This window comes from Cyprinus carpio, chromosome B22 (assembly GCF_018340385.1).
Source record: "Cyprinus carpio isolate SPL01 chromosome B22, ASM1834038v1, whole genome shotgun sequence".
In the NCBI taxonomy this organism is placed as follows: Eukaryota; Metazoa; Chordata; class Actinopteri; order Cypriniformes; family Cyprinidae; genus Cyprinus; species Cyprinus carpio.
In genome coordinates, this window is record NC_056618.1 from 34688988 (window position 1) to 34708271 (window position 19284).

At 38.2% G+C, this 19284-nt stretch overlaps 3 protein-coding genes across 6 annotated transcripts in view; 1 reads left to right on the forward strand and 2 right to left on the reverse strand.

Moving 5' to 3' along the window:
- The window catches only part of LOC109047365 (serine/threonine-protein kinase MARK1-like), a 41658-nt gene extending 38531 nt beyond the window's left edge, over nt 1–3127 (forward strand). For 2 of the 4 annotated variants that reach the window (XM_042748860.1, XM_042748862.1), the window contains exons 17-18: nt 281–325; nt 2490–3127. In XM_042748860.1, the coding sequence (XP_042604794.1) occupies nt 281–325; nt 2490–2832 (388 nt within the window). In that variant the 3' untranslated portion in view covers nt 2833–3127. The remainder of the gene's footprint in view (nt 1–280; nt 326–2489) is intronic. The other 2 variants (XM_042748863.1, XM_042748864.1) reach the window with 1 other exon arrangement.
- A 1209-nt stretch (nt 3128–4336) lies between these two features.
- Nucleotides 4337–10144, reverse strand: zgc:172076. Its single transcript, XM_019065079.2, has 9 exons — nt 9943–10144; nt 9765–9811; nt 8886–9084; nt 7097–7257; nt 6665–6797; nt 6442–6598; nt 6240–6363; nt 5901–6090; nt 4337–5125 (listed from the first exon to the last, which is right to left on the reverse strand). The coding sequence occupies exons 1-9, from the start codon at nt 9974–9976 to the stop codon at nt 4965–4967; spliced, it is 1206 nt and encodes a 401-aa protein (XP_018920624.1). The 5' UTR covers nt 9977–10144; the 3' UTR covers nt 4337–4964.
- Nucleotides 10145–10988: 844 nt separating this feature from the next.
- LOC109047368 (TNF receptor-associated factor 5-like) lies at nt 10989–19034 on the reverse strand. The gene is made up of 11 exons (XM_019065078.2): nt 18885–19034; nt 16654–16877; nt 16500–16557; nt 16317–16418; nt 16064–16228; nt 15899–15976; nt 15543–15617; nt 15309–15401; nt 15094–15213; nt 14321–14489; nt 10989–11967 (listed from the first exon to the last, which is right to left on the reverse strand). Exons 2-11 carry the CDS (start codon nt 16869–16871, stop codon nt 11402–11404), a joined length of 1644 nt encoding a protein of 547 aa, XP_018920623.1. The 5' UTR covers nt 16872–16877; nt 18885–19034; the 3' UTR covers nt 10989–11401.
- Between the last annotated feature and the right edge of the window lie 250 nt (nt 19035–19284).

Consider the following 19284-nt stretch of genomic DNA (forward strand, 5'->3'; position numbering starts at 1 on the left):
AAAACTTTACATCCCATCAAAGTCCACCAGACTTAAAAGCACTCAAGCATTTAAAATGGCACATATAATAAACAGCACTTTATAATTTGTTGGTGTGAACGCTAATACGGTTATCGTTAGTGTTATCGTTCTTGGTGTGAACAGGACTAAACTATAAGCAGTTTACGATTGCCTAGAAACTGTTGTCTTGTTACTATTAGAAATGCAGGCTTGTGCTAATCTGTGGTTTAGAGTTTAGCTGTCCACTGTTTTCTCAATATGACCTCTGATATTTCCCAAGGGTACCCAGTGAAGGAGAGTCCCACGGTCGGGCGTACAGTTTGAGGTGAGGTTTTTATAGATCCTCTGTCTTGTGTGAGATCGTGGCTTGTGGGGTATTTGTTGCTGCCCCTTCAGGTCAGTCGACAAGAGTCTGTGTGGATTTAAAGGGTTCAGATAACCAATGTACTGTATTTGTGTGAGATTGTTTTTTTTTTTGGTGTATTTTGCATGTTTTGTAATCATTAAGAGCCATCTTCTGTCTTTCTAACACAGGTTTCAACCCTCTAAACATCCTTGCTCATTTCACAGTCCATTTAAAATAGGATGCACTGATACGGAGATATATTAAAGGGATACTCCATCCCAAAATGAACATTTTGTCATTATTCACTCATGTCGTTTCATACCCATAAAAGCTTTGTTCGTCTTCGGAACACAATTTAAGATATTTTGGATGAAAACCGGGAGGCTTGTGACTGTCCCATAGACTGCCAAATAAATAACAGTGTCAAGGTCCAGGAAAGTATGAAAAGCATCGTCAGAATAGTCCATCAGCCATCAGTGATTCAACCATAATGTTATGAAGCGATGAGAATACTTTTTGTACACAAAGAAAACAAAAAATGACTTTATTCAACAATTCCTCTCCTCTGTGTCTCTTCAAATCAGCGTAGCACCATTTTGGCAATTCTGAGCAGTACGATAACTTTAGCGTACAAACCAACATGCAATAAAATTTGTTTATTTTAAGTGCGCACTCAGAGGCGCACAGTAGTGAAGTATTTTTACTCTGCTTTAAAAGTGCATTTTTCAAGTGTCTGTACTTCATCAGTGTTTTTCTTTAGAAAACTTTTACTTCTAAACATTCCGAAGCATAATATTATACTTTTTACTGCACTACATTTCATATTAAATATCATTTAATACTTAATTACATTAGAAATCTAGGACTTTCTTTAAGTATAAATAATTCAAAGTTTTACTTGAGTACAAGAAAGTACTACTTTTTTAATGTTAAAGTGTTAAAGGTAAAAAAAAAAAATTATGAAATATAGTGCAGTAAAAAAAGTACGACATTATGCTTTGGAATGTAGTGAAGTAAAAGTTTTCTGAATAAAAACGCACTGATAAAGTACAGATACTTTTCAGATTTACTTAAGTAAAAGTACTTCACTGCTGTCCACGTCCCGCGGACTGATTGGCTGTCAATGTTTTTTATTATTCATTAGTTGGAAAAATCGTTCTGAAAGTAATTCCAACATTATTGTTCTATTTAGTTGTTATCGTTATAGCTATAATGTGAACACTGCTATTCTGATAGAATTAGAGTGATTATTAAAACTTTATTTACTTTCATTTATTATGAAATCATAATACTAACTATATTAGTGTACAAACCAGCTTTGATAGTATTGTTTATTAAGTGAACACTGAAGTTTTGGCACAGTAAGTGCTGAATACATTTAAAAGATGGATTCTAATTCGCTGTCATCGTTTTAATTGCTAGAAAAACAATCGGAAAATCGTTCTAAAAAGTGATTTCAACAGTATTGTTAATCTGTGTCGCTACCGCTATAGCTGTAGTGTGGATTACACTATTCTCATTAAACGATTATTAAAAATTTATAGTTATCATCCTTGGTGTGAACAGCCGTTAAAGACCTGTTCACAACTATAGCGATAACCATAACAATACAAGTGTCTATTTACACTAAATAGCCCGACTTGTTGGCAGAAGCTATTTACACTAACTCCGCCCACTAACGTGTGATTGGGCTGCTGATTGGGTGTAGGTGGTATTGCACGTACTGTGGTCTTTTTGACACGATCGACCCAAGTTTGAATCCACCTTCTGCCAAAGTTTTTTTTTTTTTTTAACCTCTTAAAATAAAGCTAAAAGTCTGCACTTCAATCAGATTTATTGTAGTGGCGTAAAAAAGCAAAAGCACAAAAACTCAGAATACTTCCGGACCCAACTGTAGTTATTTGCACTTAGTGCAAATAGCTGCCTCCAATAACAACAACTTTATTAGTGCATAAAACAATGCTCTATAATGTGTTGTTAGTACTAATAGCTGTAGTACTATTCTCATAGAATTAGAGTGATTATTAAAGCTTTACCTTTATTGTTATTGTCCTTGGTGTAAACAGCCTTAACTCACAGCCATGTTTCTGATCTGTGATGAGAGTCAATCTGACATTCTGAACTCTTCTGTGTTGCTCGTCAGGAGCGGATCCGGAGAACCCAAGGAGGAAGGCCGTGACTCGAAGCCCAGATCGCTGCGCTTCACCTGGAGCATGAAGACCACCTCGTCCATGGAGCCGGGAGACATGATGAGAGAAATCCGCAAGGTGCTGGATGCCAACAACTGCGACTACGAGCAGCGCGAGCGCTTCTTGCTCTTCTGCGTGCACGGCGACGCACGGCAGGACAGTCTCGTCCAATGGGAGATGGAGGTGTGCAAACTGCCCCGCCTGTCGCTCAACGGCGTGCGCTTCAAACGCATATCCGGGACGTCCATGGCCTTCAAGAACATCGCTTCCAAAATTGCCAATGAGCTCAAGCTGTAAGCAAACGGTTCGAAAAAATCTATAGGGAACACAAAAAAAGGAATCTCGCCAGGACCATTTTGAGTTACTGCTTCTGTAAGCTACTGCTGTAATGTGTAGTGGAGAAAAAATATGAATGCAAAACGATGAAAAGAGAAAAACCACCCCTAGCCTGATCTTCATGACCTCTCGCATATACGCCTGGTTAAAACAACCATCTTGCAATAATATCGAAACCCCTTCAGGGTCGGCAGGACAGAGATCTGTCGAGAGAATTATCGCAACAGACTTGAACCGACTTTTTCCACATGTACAGTTAAGATATAGAATGTTTTTGTTGTATTGAATTGATGATAGAGTTGTATAATACAAGACTTTCAGCCTACTTATGTGGAGGTGTTGTATAGTCACTATTGAGCTCTGTACAGAAGAATTTTTTTGTTTGTTTTGTAATTGTTTTTTTGTTTGTTTTTTTCATTGATTGTTTTTTTAGATTTTGAGACCACTCAGTTTTAACAGTTGTTTTATAACTTATCAGCATTTGTTTTTAAAGGGACAGTTGATCCAACGATGGACGGTCTGTCATTTTAATGTGCTCACAAGCCTGTATGTTGTTGTTTGTTTTCATGGAAGTAGAACATTTTGAAGAATTATGCAGCTTTGTCTGACTAATAAGCGCCAAAAATTATAAAACAGCATAATAATAATCCACACAATGCAATTTACAGTATGTGGAATAGCCATGAGTTACACTTTGTGTAACAATTCAAATGTGCATTTTTGTTTTTAAGTTAAATAACAGCGTACATGGCAGGACACAATAATGACAGAAGTTTAATTTTGGATGAATTATCTTTTTAATTCAGAGTGAGAATTAGATGTGATCGTAACATCAGAATTAACGAGCAAGTGTTTTGTAGTGCAGGCGGTGTGTTTCCCAGATGCAATCCCAGAAATTAGTGAACGAACGTCAACGTTAACATTCCATACAGAAAATACTAACATCGTGGAGCTGTAGTGCAGAAATCCTGCAGTGTGTTTGGAGCAACACTGAGCCGTGTGTTTTCCTTTGAAATCCGGAAACAAGAAAAGCTTCGACTGTAACTCCACGACTTTTATTTATTAAGCCATTTTATGCCTTCCTCTTTTATTAACTGTAGAAATTCATCCAGAGAATGCATGACTTTTTTTTTTTTTTTGTAAACTGTTATTTGTTTTGTAATAAGTGGTGATGATGATGATGATGATGGTGAAGATGGGTTACGACCACTCATTCTGGTACGTTCTACTTGTTATTTTGTACTGAAGTATCGAAGGTTAAATGTGCAATGCTGTCTATGTTGTATTACTGTTATGCTGACTAAAGAGGTTGTGGCTGTACACTTTTAAGGGAAGATGAGGTCAAGTTTGAGAAAAAGGATTAGTGACTAAAAATATTAAAGGGTAAAGCTGTGATTAAAGCTCCGAGAGGCATTGAATGTTCGAATGTCGACTGTGATGTTCCATTTTGTGACGGTACATTTTAAATTTTTTGTTTTTTTAAAGGCTGTATGGATGAAACAGTTTGGATGGGAAGCAAGCTGAAGGCTGAGGACCTCCAAAAAAATGCAATTAAACTCTTCAACACATTTCATCCTTCCACACACTCTTCCCATTTATTCTCTGGACATAATACTGTACATTTTTTGTGGAAAAATCCCTTGGGCCACCGTGGTTCAGTCCCACTGGAGCACATTAAAGCTTACTTGAAATGAGTCTTTGAACTAAAATGTCTTGTGTCCTTTTTTGAAATATATCGCATACAAATGGGTTGTTTTGATAACCAACTGAAATAAACATTGTGGTCTTCTGTTTTGCAGATGATCATATAAGCTTAGGATATAGTAAATACTGCTGACAGTGAAATGAGTCTAACTCAAATGCAGTGAAAATCCAAAATGTAATTTTCAGTTCGATGAATTGTCTAGGTCATATAGGGTTAAATATTATCTAGACGTTTCTTCATGAGATTCACCAAACAACTAGCATCAACAACATTTTACAAACATCAAGAAAAGCTTGTTGCAAAGTCCCTTTTTCATCAAAGTGTTGATCAGAACGGAAGACTTTTCTCTAGAGCAATGGTATTTTGGTTCTTTCTAAAACAAAAAGCTTCACTTCTGAGCAGGTACCAGATCATCTATGCCACCATTGTTTTCCAGTCTTTTCTCCATTCGGATGAGAAGTTTGACCCCATCCACTACTAGCTGGGTCAGCTCCACTTCATTAAAACCAATGGTCTGCAGGTTGCTGATTTTGTAGATGCCAGGACAGCCTGCACATTAAATACAAACAATGCAACACTGAGTTTGTGCAGAGTAGCAACTAAAAGAAGTTAGTTTCCTTTGATGAACAAAAGGAAATACAGAAAATCTAGCAGTGGCAGCTACAATATAATTTATGCGTGGCAAATTAAAATGTTATTTGTCCTTGCTGTCAACCATTTTGAGGATTTGATTTAACAATCTTGGGGTGAAGATCATCCGAGCAGAATTTGGTTAATGTGTTAAATTTGGAGAAGGAATAGCATAAAGTATAAGTTTTTTTATGAAAATGTTTTGAAAAGTTATTAGCTATGTCAAAAATTGGACTGTTGGTGGCACTAGAAAATATAAGAGACACCCTAAAATTGCCACTAGGAAAGTTGGACCACCATCAGTGTTTTACATGTGCTATAATTCTTCCATGGCAGAAGAAAAATAAAGCTGTATCCAAAATCGCATGCTCTCTGAATAAGTACCTCTTTTAAATATATACTTAACTGTTAAAGAAAAGTGTGGTTAATATAGTATGCATGTGTGTAGTGCGAGTTTAATCAGGACGTACTACATCCATCATGTTGTCACTGTAATGTGACCTACAGCATCAGCTGTACTCATTTCCTGTGGCCTAATCGGAAGTCATTTTTACCTACTGGTTTTTGAATACCTTCTAATCTATATATTACTACTATTATATTTGGATGCAGCCTAATTACATTTTTATGTTAAACTGTGGCTGATGTCCTGCTTGATTTTACACTACAGATCCTCTAATGAGTTTTGCCATACCAGTTGCTTCCATCTGAAGTCGTAGTCTGTCCAGGATGTCGTCCAGGCGTTTGTTCTCGGCGAGATGCAGCAGATTCACTGTGACGCTTGCCTTCAGGCCTGTGCCGACCTCTGCAGGTGAGCTGACCACCCAGCCCAAGTGAGGCTTCCAGATAAATGGATGTCTCAGTTTCTTATATAGTGTCTCCAGCTATAAAAAACATGTTTTAGATTGTTATTGTGTGCAGGATATATAGCATATATTTATGGCATGCCTCAGGGTTCAATACTAAGACCGTTTTTCTTCACTAAAAATATAAATCAATATGATATTGTATGAGGTAGTCAGTCAAAATTAACCTTCAGCACATTGATGCAGATCGTTTTAAATGCCTCTTGTAAACAGGCATCACTTCTGTAAGAAACCAGTTTCACATGGTCTTCCATGTTCACCCAAATAGCCAGGGTCCCGTCCTCACTTAACCTAATTGCAAGGCAAAAACATACTGTAAATGGCTCTGATGCAAGCAAACACAACCGTGAATTATGAACTCTAACCAACCACAGGGCCCTTGCATCGGGCCAGTCACGAGCCACACCGATCTTTATCAAAGACAATGGTGGAGAGTCCATCACAACCCTGCGACCTTCACTCTCATGGCTGAGTTCATCTATGGAGTAAAGCTTTCCAGGCAGATCCTCGCCCAGCTGCTCTAAAACTATAAAACAAGTTATATTAGCATACAATATATCCATCTAATTAGACCCGTGATCAACTGCAGTACCTGTTTTGGCCAGTGTGAAGAGCTGTCTGCGCTCTCCTCTGCTGCAGTGTGTAGGGAAGCAGTAGTCCTCAATGCTGCGGCCTGCAGTCACCTCACAACTCATAGCATATGCTTGATCAAAGTCATCACCACCCTACACACATAAACACACATTTTACACATCTATACCATGCTACTGCAGATTTTGCTCTATTCTACAGATCTCGTCACTATGTATTACAATCACAACTTTACACTGAGAGGAAAACGAGAGACTAAATGAAGTGTCAGAGGTTATTCCTAAAACTAAAATGTAACACTTACTGTCAGTTTGGTGCGATTAAAATCTGAAAATCTCGAGATGTGAAATTGAGTCTAACATGTCCATTTGGTCTCAATTTAATCTCATTTTTTAGATGAGGTGTTGTCATTAGATTTTTTAATTTTTTTTACCTTCAGGTTGTCATAATTGAAGTCGCTCTCTTGAACAATGTCAGTGGTGACCTTGTAGCCATGGTAAGACTCGATAATACGGTCAAAGAAGTCACAGAACAGGATATATGACTGAGCATCCCCTGCTAAACAGCCCACTGCTCTCGCTCCTGTGGGCTGACCTGTCAGACAAAGTCAGACTAGAGTTTACCAACACAAAAATGATTCAGATTTGTTTATGGTTCATATCTGATTTCTTATTCAGAAAGAAAGGTGTGGCTCTAACCTAAAAGTTCACTCAGCCATCAAAAAGTTAATTCACAACCTTTTCTTACACAAACTTAGTATGACAAAAAATGTGTAACTTAAAAAGTCTGTCAGCCTTTCCCCCCAGGGACCCCCAACCCAGAGTATTAAAAAAATAAATATAAAATATTATACGTATAAAAATGTTAATTAATAATATAATTAAATATAATTCATATATATTTTTAAACACATTATTTAAATATCAGAAAGTGGGCCCCTTGTAGTACCTTTATAGAACACCAGGGGTCCACAGATACATAGAAACTTCTGATGTGCTTTCTGTGTGTGTGTGTGTGTGAGAGAGAGAGAGAGAGAAAGAGAGTGTGTGTGTGTGTGTGTTTGGTCCTGGTTAACCCTACCTTATAGGGACAAAATGTTCCCACAAAGATGCCAATATCCGGATTCCTTGTCCTTGTGGGGACATTTTTTTGGTCCCCATGAGGAAACAAGTTTATGAATCATACAAAATGAAGTTTTTTGAAAATCTAAAGATACAGAAAGGTTTCTGTGAGGGGTAGGTTTAGGTGTAGGGTTGGTGTAGTTGGGCGACAGAAAAAGGATTGCACAGTTTAAAAACCATTACACCTTTGGAATAAACCCCTAAATCATGGAAACCCAACGTGTGTGTGTGTGTGTGTGTGTGTGTGTGTGTGTGTGTGTGTGTGTGTGTGTGTGTGTGTGTGTGTGTGTGTGTGTGTGTGTGTGTGTGTGTGTGTGGATTAGTCAATTTTGTTACCAAATGCCCCCAGAGGGAAAGTAAAACTTGAAACCTGAATGAATGCAGTCCCCTGGAAAAAGTAAGTGCACTTTCTTTGTACTAAATGTGCACCTAAATTTTAGAAGTATATTTTGAAAGATGATACTTGCATATAATATTAATGAAATAAAAGGCCACTTAAGATTGCTTAAAGAGAGATGCTTTCTTGACTGAATCTTAATGTACTTTTAAAACGTGCACTTTATAATAATGTCAAATTTAAACTTACTTTAAAGTACATTTTAATTCATTAGGTTTTGTCAAAAGCAGTCCAAAATTCTAATAATTGCATTTAATATACATTTAAACTACAATAAATTTTCATCTAATTGCAATTAACAATCTATTAAGCGTCAGAAAAAAAAATACATTCGGTTCACACATAAGTTCATTCTTTAATAAAGATATTATTTATGTAAGAATTGCTCATTTTTAAAGTATGCTAATGTGTAGGCCTACTTCTTTTTCACAAGGGTTCCCATGACGAAGATGACTTAATAAACATGACTGTCTTCAGATGTATTAGATATATTCCCCTCGTCAAGGGCAGTGGGTGTACATTCATTCAGAGAAGTGATAGTTTCATTCTTCTGCAGTCTGCAGCCGTGTAACTGTAACTGTTCACTGGAGATTATGACTCAGTCTATAAATTAACAGTTTGTGTAAGATGCGTGAGAATGAAATTTCGATACGTCATACTGCCAAATACACACACACACACACACACACACAAAAATAACTCACCCGGATCCTCAAGTCCGGGGCGTATGATATCATCAAAAATGACCCCGCTTTCAGTTGCCCGGTTGAACTGTCGCGTGTACATGTGCAGGCTGAGGATCCGGCCCATCAGGGTGTAGTTTCTGTCCAGGTTTGGGAACTCGTCTTTAGGGGAGCCTCTCTTCAGATTAAACCTGCTCATTGGGTCACGGGGGAGTAAACTCTAGGCGAAAGACAACCGATATCAGGCACCTTGATATCGATTTGATGTCAAATGTTAGTCAATTTAATCAGTCAAATTTTTGACATCAGTTTGATATGCATATTTGACCTGCTTTTTGATGTCAATAATATCATTTAATTAATAAAGAATTATATATTGAAGACTTATCTTTTCGGTGCAGTCAGAGTTATTTTTTTAGACTCCAAACTGGACAACTTTTTTTTTTTTTTTTTATCATGATCAAATTATAATATTGTAAATATTTTATTTTAGTTAAAAGTTTTAGTAATTTTGTGTATTTGATACTTAAAAAAATACATCTATATATGTTTAATTTATGTATTATTTAGGTTTTAGTTGTTGTAGGACATTAAGTTTTTAAATGCCTTTTTTTTTTTAAACAATACACAAAAAACAACAGTATTTAATTAAATATTATAATCATGATGTGAACAGTGTTCATTGTGCATTAGAAATGTTCCTTCCTGTTTTTAACCAAACTATGTCTCAAACTTGCCAAGAATGGTCAAGGTTGTACAGCGGGATCCATTCGAGATCACTGAACAATGCAACTGCCTGGCAGCTCTCTTTTTTTTTTTTTTGTCCATGAACAGAGAAGAGTACGGGACTTTCCACTAGCTGAGTGTAAATGGGTTTGGTGTACTTGTGAAGGGGAATACCTCCAGCACAGGCCTGTATTTTGACTCCTTTGGGTGCTCAGTAGGTGCTGAAACAGAAATCAGACATGAGACGTGAAGTCTCCAATACCTCTACACTAACACCAAACAAAACAGGTTCTGATGTTCAGTCCATCGCCACATGCAATGGCATTTCATGCATCCAAAATGTGACACTTACGCTTAATCATCCACATTTTTTCTCGTTTCCACATCTTGAGCTTTCTTTTGTTTGTTTTTTTCCTGAAAACGCTTGCACACACGGACACAGACCCACTCCAGCCGACAACAGCTAGACGTAGCTGTGGACGAAATAGCTATGAATAGCCAGAGGAGCTCATCGTCATATGAGCGGCTATTGTCCCATCATTCACCACACAAAGCACGAGCACCCATACCAGTGTCATGTTACCTGCCTGTAATAATGTACCTATTTATACAGCTGTGTCAGTGTCATACTTCACGTTGAAGCTTGAGGGTTGGGAACAAACACATAGTTTAGGTCTGTACATTACTGGGGACAAAACCAGGGTTTTTTAAATTGGTTCAAGTGAAGAAATTTGTGGGATTTTACATTGGTAATAGATCTGAAGATTACATGTTTTGAGAGGAAAATGCATGTGTGTTAATGTGATCTAAGTGTCAATTATGATCTTTCGAAAATGTGATTGCTTTTCATTTAATCACCACAGCTGCAAACATTACAGGTGTAACTTTACTGATAAAAATAAATGTACAATAAGTGGTGGCCAAAATCATTAGAACACTAGTATTTTCACCAACTAAAAATGGTTTTAAGTCAGTTATTTCTATCTTTTGCTGTAGCGTGTCAGAAGGGAATATCAGGTTATATTTCCAAACATTCATTTTGCCATTAATTGTAATAATCCAGTGAGATTTTTGCCTGACAACAGCCAGTGCTCCACACAGTGATCTGATACCTTGTATTTAGCATGCTGATATTCAGTTTCAACAGTGTTTAGCATAAACACGTTAATAGCAGTTTTAAGCTACGGTGTCCTTTTTAGTTGCTAATGTAGGTGGTTCTTATTAACTATTGTATAACAGGTGAAATAACATTGAAATAACTTTAACATGTAAACACCTTCTGTAAAGATTAAAAATATCAGAGCCAGTTGTTGGGGTGGGCTCTTACAGCTTTGACCACTAAGCTTCAGAAAAAACAAAAAACTGAGGATAGCATCGATCAGGCGTCAAGACACAGTGTTTGAAATGATTTTCTTTATTGACTAGAAATGGGGATAGATTTAAAAAGCATTAAAACATGACCCAGGTCTTTATGAGACAACATGTTGCAGGCAAGTGTGCTATGATCTGCACCACTCACTCCAACAAGACAAAGACCATTAAGCAGATCTTGGCTAGAAATAATCATTATCATAAATGGTTATGTTTTAGGACCGATACTGTTCTCGTGTGCAGAATTTTGTTCATTCACATCCAAACTGAAATTTCATAAATATGGCACATAAGCGCAATACATTCAATGAAAATGAATGAAATCTGTGCATGTAAACATAAAAACCAGTGATACTACAACAAACGTCTTCAAGCGGGTATTAAATGACACTCCAGTGAATCCTGGACACTGTTTTGGGACAATTAGTTTTCCTCATAGGCTACAAGTCCTCTAATCCAGTTGTGTCCACCTTTACTTTGATGAACAGTGTGTCGTCTCTCACATAAACGGCATTTCGGGGGGCCTCCAGATCGCCTTGGGATATGAATCTCGGGAAACCTGTGGCCACATTAGCATCAGATGTTGGCCGATGGAAGCTATCGCTGTTGGTATCGGGGGTGAAAGTGTTGCTCACGTGGTTCCTCGAGCCGCTTTGGTCCAGCAGTGTTAAGGTTATGTTCTGTCTGAACGGCCACGGTAGGAGCGAGTCGAAGTCTCCGCGCATTATCGTGATGTAGAGCGACAGGTGAGTGCCTCTCCCTGAGTTGTACCCGCCGAGGTAAGCCCGCACACTTAGCTTGTAGCCGCTACGGCTGGTGTAGAAAGGGGTCGAGTTGAGCGGGGTGCCGGCCTCTTTCTGGTGCCAGTAGTCACGCACTTTCCAGATGAGCTTCCCGTCAAAGGAAGTGGATTCCAGCTGGCGGAAACGCTGCTCGTTACACTGCAGCTGCTCCACGTGGATGTCTAACAAGCGGGTGTGACGCTGACACGTCTGCTCTAACGCACCTGAAGGACACAAACACACACAGTTCTACTGGTCTACTGGTTCTAAGGTCTGTACTTTAAACATACTCAACTATTAAAGGTGCGGTATTTTATCTAATGAAAGAGTGCATTTCTTATCTTTGTGGTTTTGAAATCATGAAAAGCTAAACATTGTAGGAGCGTGGCCCTCCAGGAGCAAGATTGGACTCCTGGCCCAGTTCTTGCATTACTGCGATGACAACAAACATCGATACTCCATGGACAACATTAGCCTTCAAATGTTTTGGCCAGTAAAACCATGTGTTATTCAAATAGGTAACAAAAAACACTGAAAGTCTACCTAATTTGTTCAGCAAGGCAGGTCTCTTCAAACTGTTGCGCTACAAAAAGACTACCCTGTTGAACAAACCAGCATATGCTGGTTAGGTATGTTTTGAAGCATAGTAGCTGGTTTGAGCTGGTTTAAGTGATTATGTTGCTCTATCTGGAACTGTTTTGCATTGTTTTTTATCATACCTTAGCAAAAGAACATTTGTAGTATATATTAATAATACCTTCTTGTCTAAATATTACAAGTTATCATGTGGGGTTCCTCAGGGATCAATTTTAGGACCATCGCTTTTTAATCTTTATATGTTACTTTTCAGTCACATTATCAGGAGGCATGGTACAGTGTATCTTTTTTCATAGTTACAGTATGCTGACGACACACAGTTGTATGTAGCCGTGTCTCCTAATGATCCTGTTCAACTTGATTCTCTTGTAAATTGCATCCAAGACATAGAACTGGATGTCACAAAACTCAACCAAGATAAAACTGAAGTTTTGATTATTGGATCAAAAGTGCAGGGAGAGAAATTGATCCCTAAACTAAATATACTAGGATTAAATCCAAGTTAAGTGGGGAAAAAATTAGGAGTTGTCTTTGATTTGGAATTTAACTTTAAAGCTCATGGTACATAATATTACGAAAACAGCATTTTAAATCTGAAGAAAATTGTCAAAGTAAGGCCATTTCTCTCTTTGAGCTATACAGAAAAAAATAATGCATGGATTTATAACTAATAGGCTTGACTACTGTAATGTCCTCCTTTCAGGTCAACCAAAGAATACAATTAATCAACTACAACTAATACAACATTTTGCTGTTAGAATATTGACAAAAGCCTAAAAGACAGATCACATTACACCTGTATTGAAGTCATTACATTGGTTATAAAAGGCAGTATAAGGCATTGCACTGATTTACTTCAGACTATCTTTCAAAAATGCATACAGTATGTGAACCCAGAAGGACAGATTATTTTCTTCTAACTGTACCTCATAGTAGAACTAGAACATCTGGTGATGCTGCTTTTAGCCGCTATGCTCCTCGTCTCTGGAACAACCCTCCAGAGGACATAAGATGCGCTAAAAATAATAATAATATAAATCTAAATGAAAAACTTTTTTTTTAGTCTTGTCCTTCCTGTAATGTCCTATAAAATCATTGTATATTTAATATTTAGTTTTTCCTTCATTTTAATGTTTCATATTTTAATTATATATATTTTTAAATTTTGTTCTTGTATTTTAATGGGTTTATTTCATATTTGGTGTACTCCATTGTTTAAGTATTTGGTTCCTTTTTTGCTTGTAAAGACTCTGAACTGCATTAACTTGTTTGGAAAAGTGCTATATAATTAAGTATTTGCAGGATTTTGCTTACTATACCAACTCATGACCAACTAAGGACCAGATTGAACCAGCTCCAACCAGCTGCCATGCTTCAAAACATACCTAACTAGCATATGCTGTTTTTTTCAACAGAGTAGTTGACCCAAAGAGAATCCTGGCTCTAGAAGACTGTTTACACTACCATCCTGCAGAGTTTAGCTCCAACCCCGATCAAACAAAAAGATGTTCAGGATTGAATACAACAGCCAGGGGTGTTGGAACTCAAATCTGCAGGAAGACAGTCCTCTAATTGCAGGGTGGGACATCCGTAGTTTGCGCTAATGTCAACTAAAGCTTTCCATGCAACAAGGCTAGGACATTTAATTATCCATCCATCCATTTCCAAACTGCAGGTCATGTAGGGTCATGGGGTTGTTGGAGCCTGTCCCAGCATCACATGGGTGACTCACACCGATGGGCAATTTACAATTCACCCGTCCTGCATGACGTCTTTGGATTGTTTTCCCCTGAGGAACCAGGGACCTTCATGCACCTCTGTCAAGGTCATGCATCTTGGAACCCAACAGCGCAACTAAACCCAAACTTAATGTTATTAAATATGTTTGCATTGTTCATTTTGAGGTTCACCCATCCTGTCCAGAAGGTCACTTCAAGTAAACTGTCTCAACATTCAAGTGGCCCATCAGACTTGACTTACCCAGGTGTTCCCTGAGGCTTTCAGTGACGGCCACCTGCTGTCTGAGGGAGTCCAGCGATGCCCGAAGGCTCGGGAGCTCTTCGCTCAGTTCAGAGCCCAGAACGCCCCGCAGATCCCTCAGTTCACGCTGAACGCTGCAGATCCGCACTCGCTGCTCCTCCACAGACCTCTGCCACACAAACACAACTAACTAGACTAACTAGTGGACCAATCTCTGTGCACACCATCTGAAATACTGCTTTAATCATTGCTTGGGCCAAAGTCTGTCATCAAAATGATTCCTTGAAGAACTGTCTCACACGATTGCATTCACGAATATCAGGCATCCAAATGCAACAGTGTTTGTTATTGTGTTTCGCAAGTCATTTAATATGTAGGAAAAAGAGCTACGCTGACTTCCCCGGTTGCAGAAACTCACATTTTATTATTGATATTTTGTACCAATTCCCCAGGAAGTGAGGTTTTTGATCTCTTGAACACATGAGATGAAAATAGCGCTTTATGCGCAAATGTTTTATGCAGTATTCCAATTTTTATACGCTGTAATAACCACATAAATAATTGCAATAACACATTATTGTACAATGAATGGTGAGGATTCTCTGAATAACATTAGAGTGAAAACTGCTGCAGCTATAGAATCAGAAACAAGTCGACTGTTGCTTGGTGTTGTGAGGGTTTACGAGAATTTGGGAAGACATTGTTTTGAAAATTACAGAGCAATTCGCTTTTTTTGGTTCTGTTTTTTTGTATTTAACACAGGGTTTCTTTACCTGTAAGGTAGTAAGAGTGTTGTCACACAGAGTGATATCCCGGTCCAGATTACTGAACACAAGATTTTTGTCCTTCAGCGCTCCCTGCTGAACAAACATATCCTGCTGCAGCTGCTCCACCTACAACCATTTGTGTGTTACATACAACAAACTTAACGGGATGTTTTATGATTCATCATTTCTCCATGATTTTACACTGACTGCTCGTTTCATACCTGTTTCTCAAGTTTGGTGTTGCTTTCCAGAACGAGCCGCACATGGGAACTGAACTCTGAGTTTTCGTGAACTTGCACTTTCCCTCTTTTCCCCTGGAAGAAAGACAGAGTTCAGAGGCTAAGATCTGAAAACCTGTCACAGCTCCAGACAAACGGAAACATTTACTGAACTGCAACACATTAATAAAAAGACGCTTTCACTCGCTTTAGTGTGAAATCATAAGGTTTCCTTACTCTGAATGTGCAGCCGTAGCTTTTATAAATGCAGTCAGTCTCCACTTCGAGACACTCGTCAGCATGAGCTTGCAGCTGCAAATGAGGATCAACAGGCTAATTAAAATACCTGGCTATTAATGGAGGCCCTGTGTAGATGGAAAGAAGTTTCTGTGGGAGTTACTTCTGTGAGGGAACATAAAAGTTTTGCGAGAGAATGCAACGTTACAGAACACTGATTCTGAGTTAATGTGAAAGCATTGAAGTAGAATTTCCAGTGTCATAATTCTTCCATCTTCGTGGCTCCTTAAGTGCTCCATATTAATCTAAAGAGAGCAATTAGATGCATATTCATGAAGTATCTGACTGTGCCACACCTTGTGTCTTTTGATCATCTGAAGACACTTGTTGGGACACGGGATTTCTATTTCCAGGCATGAGGTCTTCTGATGGACCTGTCATAGTTCAGAGGCGAGATCAGAAACAAGCAGAGCTCAGATGACTGTACTGTATGCAGTATTGAGAGAGGGACGCGTCCTGACCAGCAGCTGAGACGCGGGGAACGACTGTCGGCAGTGATGGCAGGACTCCAGGCGGAAGGAGCAGACGTTCCTCTGATGCTCCAGCAGGTTTCTGCGTAACACAGTGTCGCTGCACCCTACATTTGAACATCGAATCCGCTCATACTGGCATGCTTTTAGATGATCCTGAGAAAGAGAGGTAGTGTGCTGTTATTCCGGATGATGGATACGGACACGTAACTTCCAGCATATTATGTCACGTTTTGTTTTTCACCTGAAGGTCACATAGGGTAACCCTCTGTGTGCAGTCTGGGGCGTTGGTGCAGTAGATCTCTAAGTTTAGCAGTTCCCGTTTGCAGCAGTTGTCTTGAAAAATCTGCAAGCATTGGAATTGCCATTCAGTGGAAAACAAAGCTAAGTGCACACAAATATGCATTTAAAACGGTAATATTCTCACCTCCTCTGGCTTTATAGGAATGCTGTCTAAGGGACATTTCGAACTTCCCCCATTTTCACTGCAAAGAGGAAATCATTATTATAATATGCACTGTTTGTCTTTGCTGATATGCAACAGCTTTGTTGAATTGATTGGGCGAATGAGTTTTTCTTACATGTACGCCCTCACGCACCGAGCGCAGAAGATGTGCCCGCAGCCCGTCTGGTGAGGGTTCAGGACGATCCCGCCGCAGGACGGGCAGATGAACTGCTGCTCTAAGCGCAACACGAAGCGCAGCGTGCGATTGGTCAGAAGGGCTTCCAGCTCCCATGACCTCATGAGCTCGGAGTTCTGCCGGGACAAGCCGGGACACTCGTTCTCCTCTGCGGCCATGGAAACCTGCCGAAATCACAGGGACACAGCGACAGATATGCAATTCTGTTTCAGGCTCCTCTTTTGCTTTAACATCATTGAAGTTGATCTACTAAATCAAAATCCTCTAATAACAGCTGGGACTGATATTACAAAGAAGCAATACGGGCTAAAGTAAGCATTTATATAATTCTTGTTGTGCTCCAAGTTTAACATACGTGACCCTGGAGCACAAAAGCAGTCATAAGAAGCAATAGCCAAAAATACATTGTATGGGTCAAAATTATCAATTTTGCATTTTTGCCAAAAACAATTAGGATATTAAGTAAAGATCATGTTCCATGAAGATATTTTGTAAATTTCCTACCGTGAATATATGAAAACTTCATTTTTGATTAGTTATGTGCATTGCTAAGAACTTCATTTGGACAACTTTAAAGATGATTTTCTCAATATTTAGATTTTTTTGCACCCTCAGATTCCAGATTTTCAAAAGTTGTATCTCAAACAAATATTGTCATATCCTAACAAACCATACATCAATGGAAGGCTTATTTATTTCAGATGATGTATAAATCTCAATACTTAAGACTGGTTTTGTGGTCCTGGGTCACATATTTTAATGCATATTTGCTTGGATTCACAATTTCACATATTGTATTACGAAATAATACAAATAACTGGTTATCAGAAAGATAACAAAATACACAAACACACACACGTTTTCAAATTTATTCAAAAATTATGCTTATAATAATATTTAATATAATATTAACTTAATGTTATAATTGTTGATTTAAAAGTTTAAATTATATTAAGATGGAGTGAATTTTGAATAGTTTGGATGACAGTTTTTGATAAAACTTCTGACATGAGTTTAAAAATGTCCTTCCGAGTGTTTCTTCATTGTTTCCTTATTCGAAATGTTTCAAACCAAACGTGTTTTCTCAGGAAAAATGTTTTAACTGGTAATCAGTTTAGTGTTACAACATCGCGTGAACTAAAGATAGTTCCTTTTCCTATTTAGCTCATACAGCAGTCATTTTTGATGTTTATAATCTTAATTTGTATATTTTTTTTGTAGTTTTGTCACGAGCAACCCTGTCTGATAAAAAAAGTAAAAAAAAAATAAATAAAAAAAAAAATTTTTATTTCCATCCTGTTCATTTTCTTGTAAGCAATTATTTTAAGCACTTAAGCAAGTAACCTTTATGCAAGCAATACATTTATATTATAAAAATAATAAGCAAACAAACAACGACAACAAAATAATAATAATAATAATACATTAAAAGGTTGAAGCATCTGAGCTTGACACGGGCATATTTCCAAAAGTCTGATAAACCTTATATATATATTTATATATATATATATAGGAAGACTTCCTTTTACTTTCAGATCAAATAAACTCCATGTTCGGTTAATAAATGCACTATGCGATCTAAAATGAATTAATTTTAATAACCTGTGTGTTAAGTTGTAACATAGCAAGGAGGTGTTTCGAGGCTGACAGACACAGTGTTTAATTTGACTTTCGGTTTGAGCGCTCCAAGGTGTAGAAATGTGAATAAATATCCATTCTGCACCCTTTTCAGTGATTAACTGTTAGTGCGGTTGACATTTAACGTCTTCCCTATCCATATACACAACAAAATAGAATAAAGTGATAATAAAGGAGACTTTAATTTGTCACTGCGTAGTTAAAACCCGATTATGACCAGTTTACAGTAACAGAATGGACGCATTAATCAGCGGACGCTACTTTAGTTTTAAGAGCACACTGCGGGCTGTTCCTATGTGTGTGTGTGTGTGTGTGAGAGAGAGAGAGAGCAAACACATGGGGAATCCCCAGAGCAACAACATGACACTGTGAATCTACACTCAACTCTATATGAAGTGCGCGCATTCAGCATCCCGAAAACACAGTCAGCAGCTCAGGTCACCATCTAGTCCGCGTTTTAACATGTACTTTCGCTTTACACTATCAGCTATAAAACTCGCTGTATTTAGCTCAGAATGCATGGGTTTACTTACCTGAGGGCTGATGGCGTTAATAGCCCATTCTGACAAGTTAATCCTCCTGATATTTAATATTTGACAGCTACGCGTCTCAACCCGCAGTGCCGATGCACGCAGCACGTCCCTCTTATTTCAGGCGCGCCGCCACGCGATTAACGCGAGCGGAAAACGGAACGACCAATCCTACTACGGTGAAGGCCTCGGCTCATGAATATTAATTACGTAGCGTCACAACAACAGGCTAATGAATATTCATGAAGGAGCCTTGGCTATAGTAGGTTTTGTAATGTCTTGAGCGGAAAGTGCACTGCAGGAAGTTTCTGTAAACGAGTAAGAGAAACTAAATTTAATACTCCATAAATAGCACTCGAATGCATCTTTCAACTAAAAGTTTAAAGAAACCGTTTAACAAACA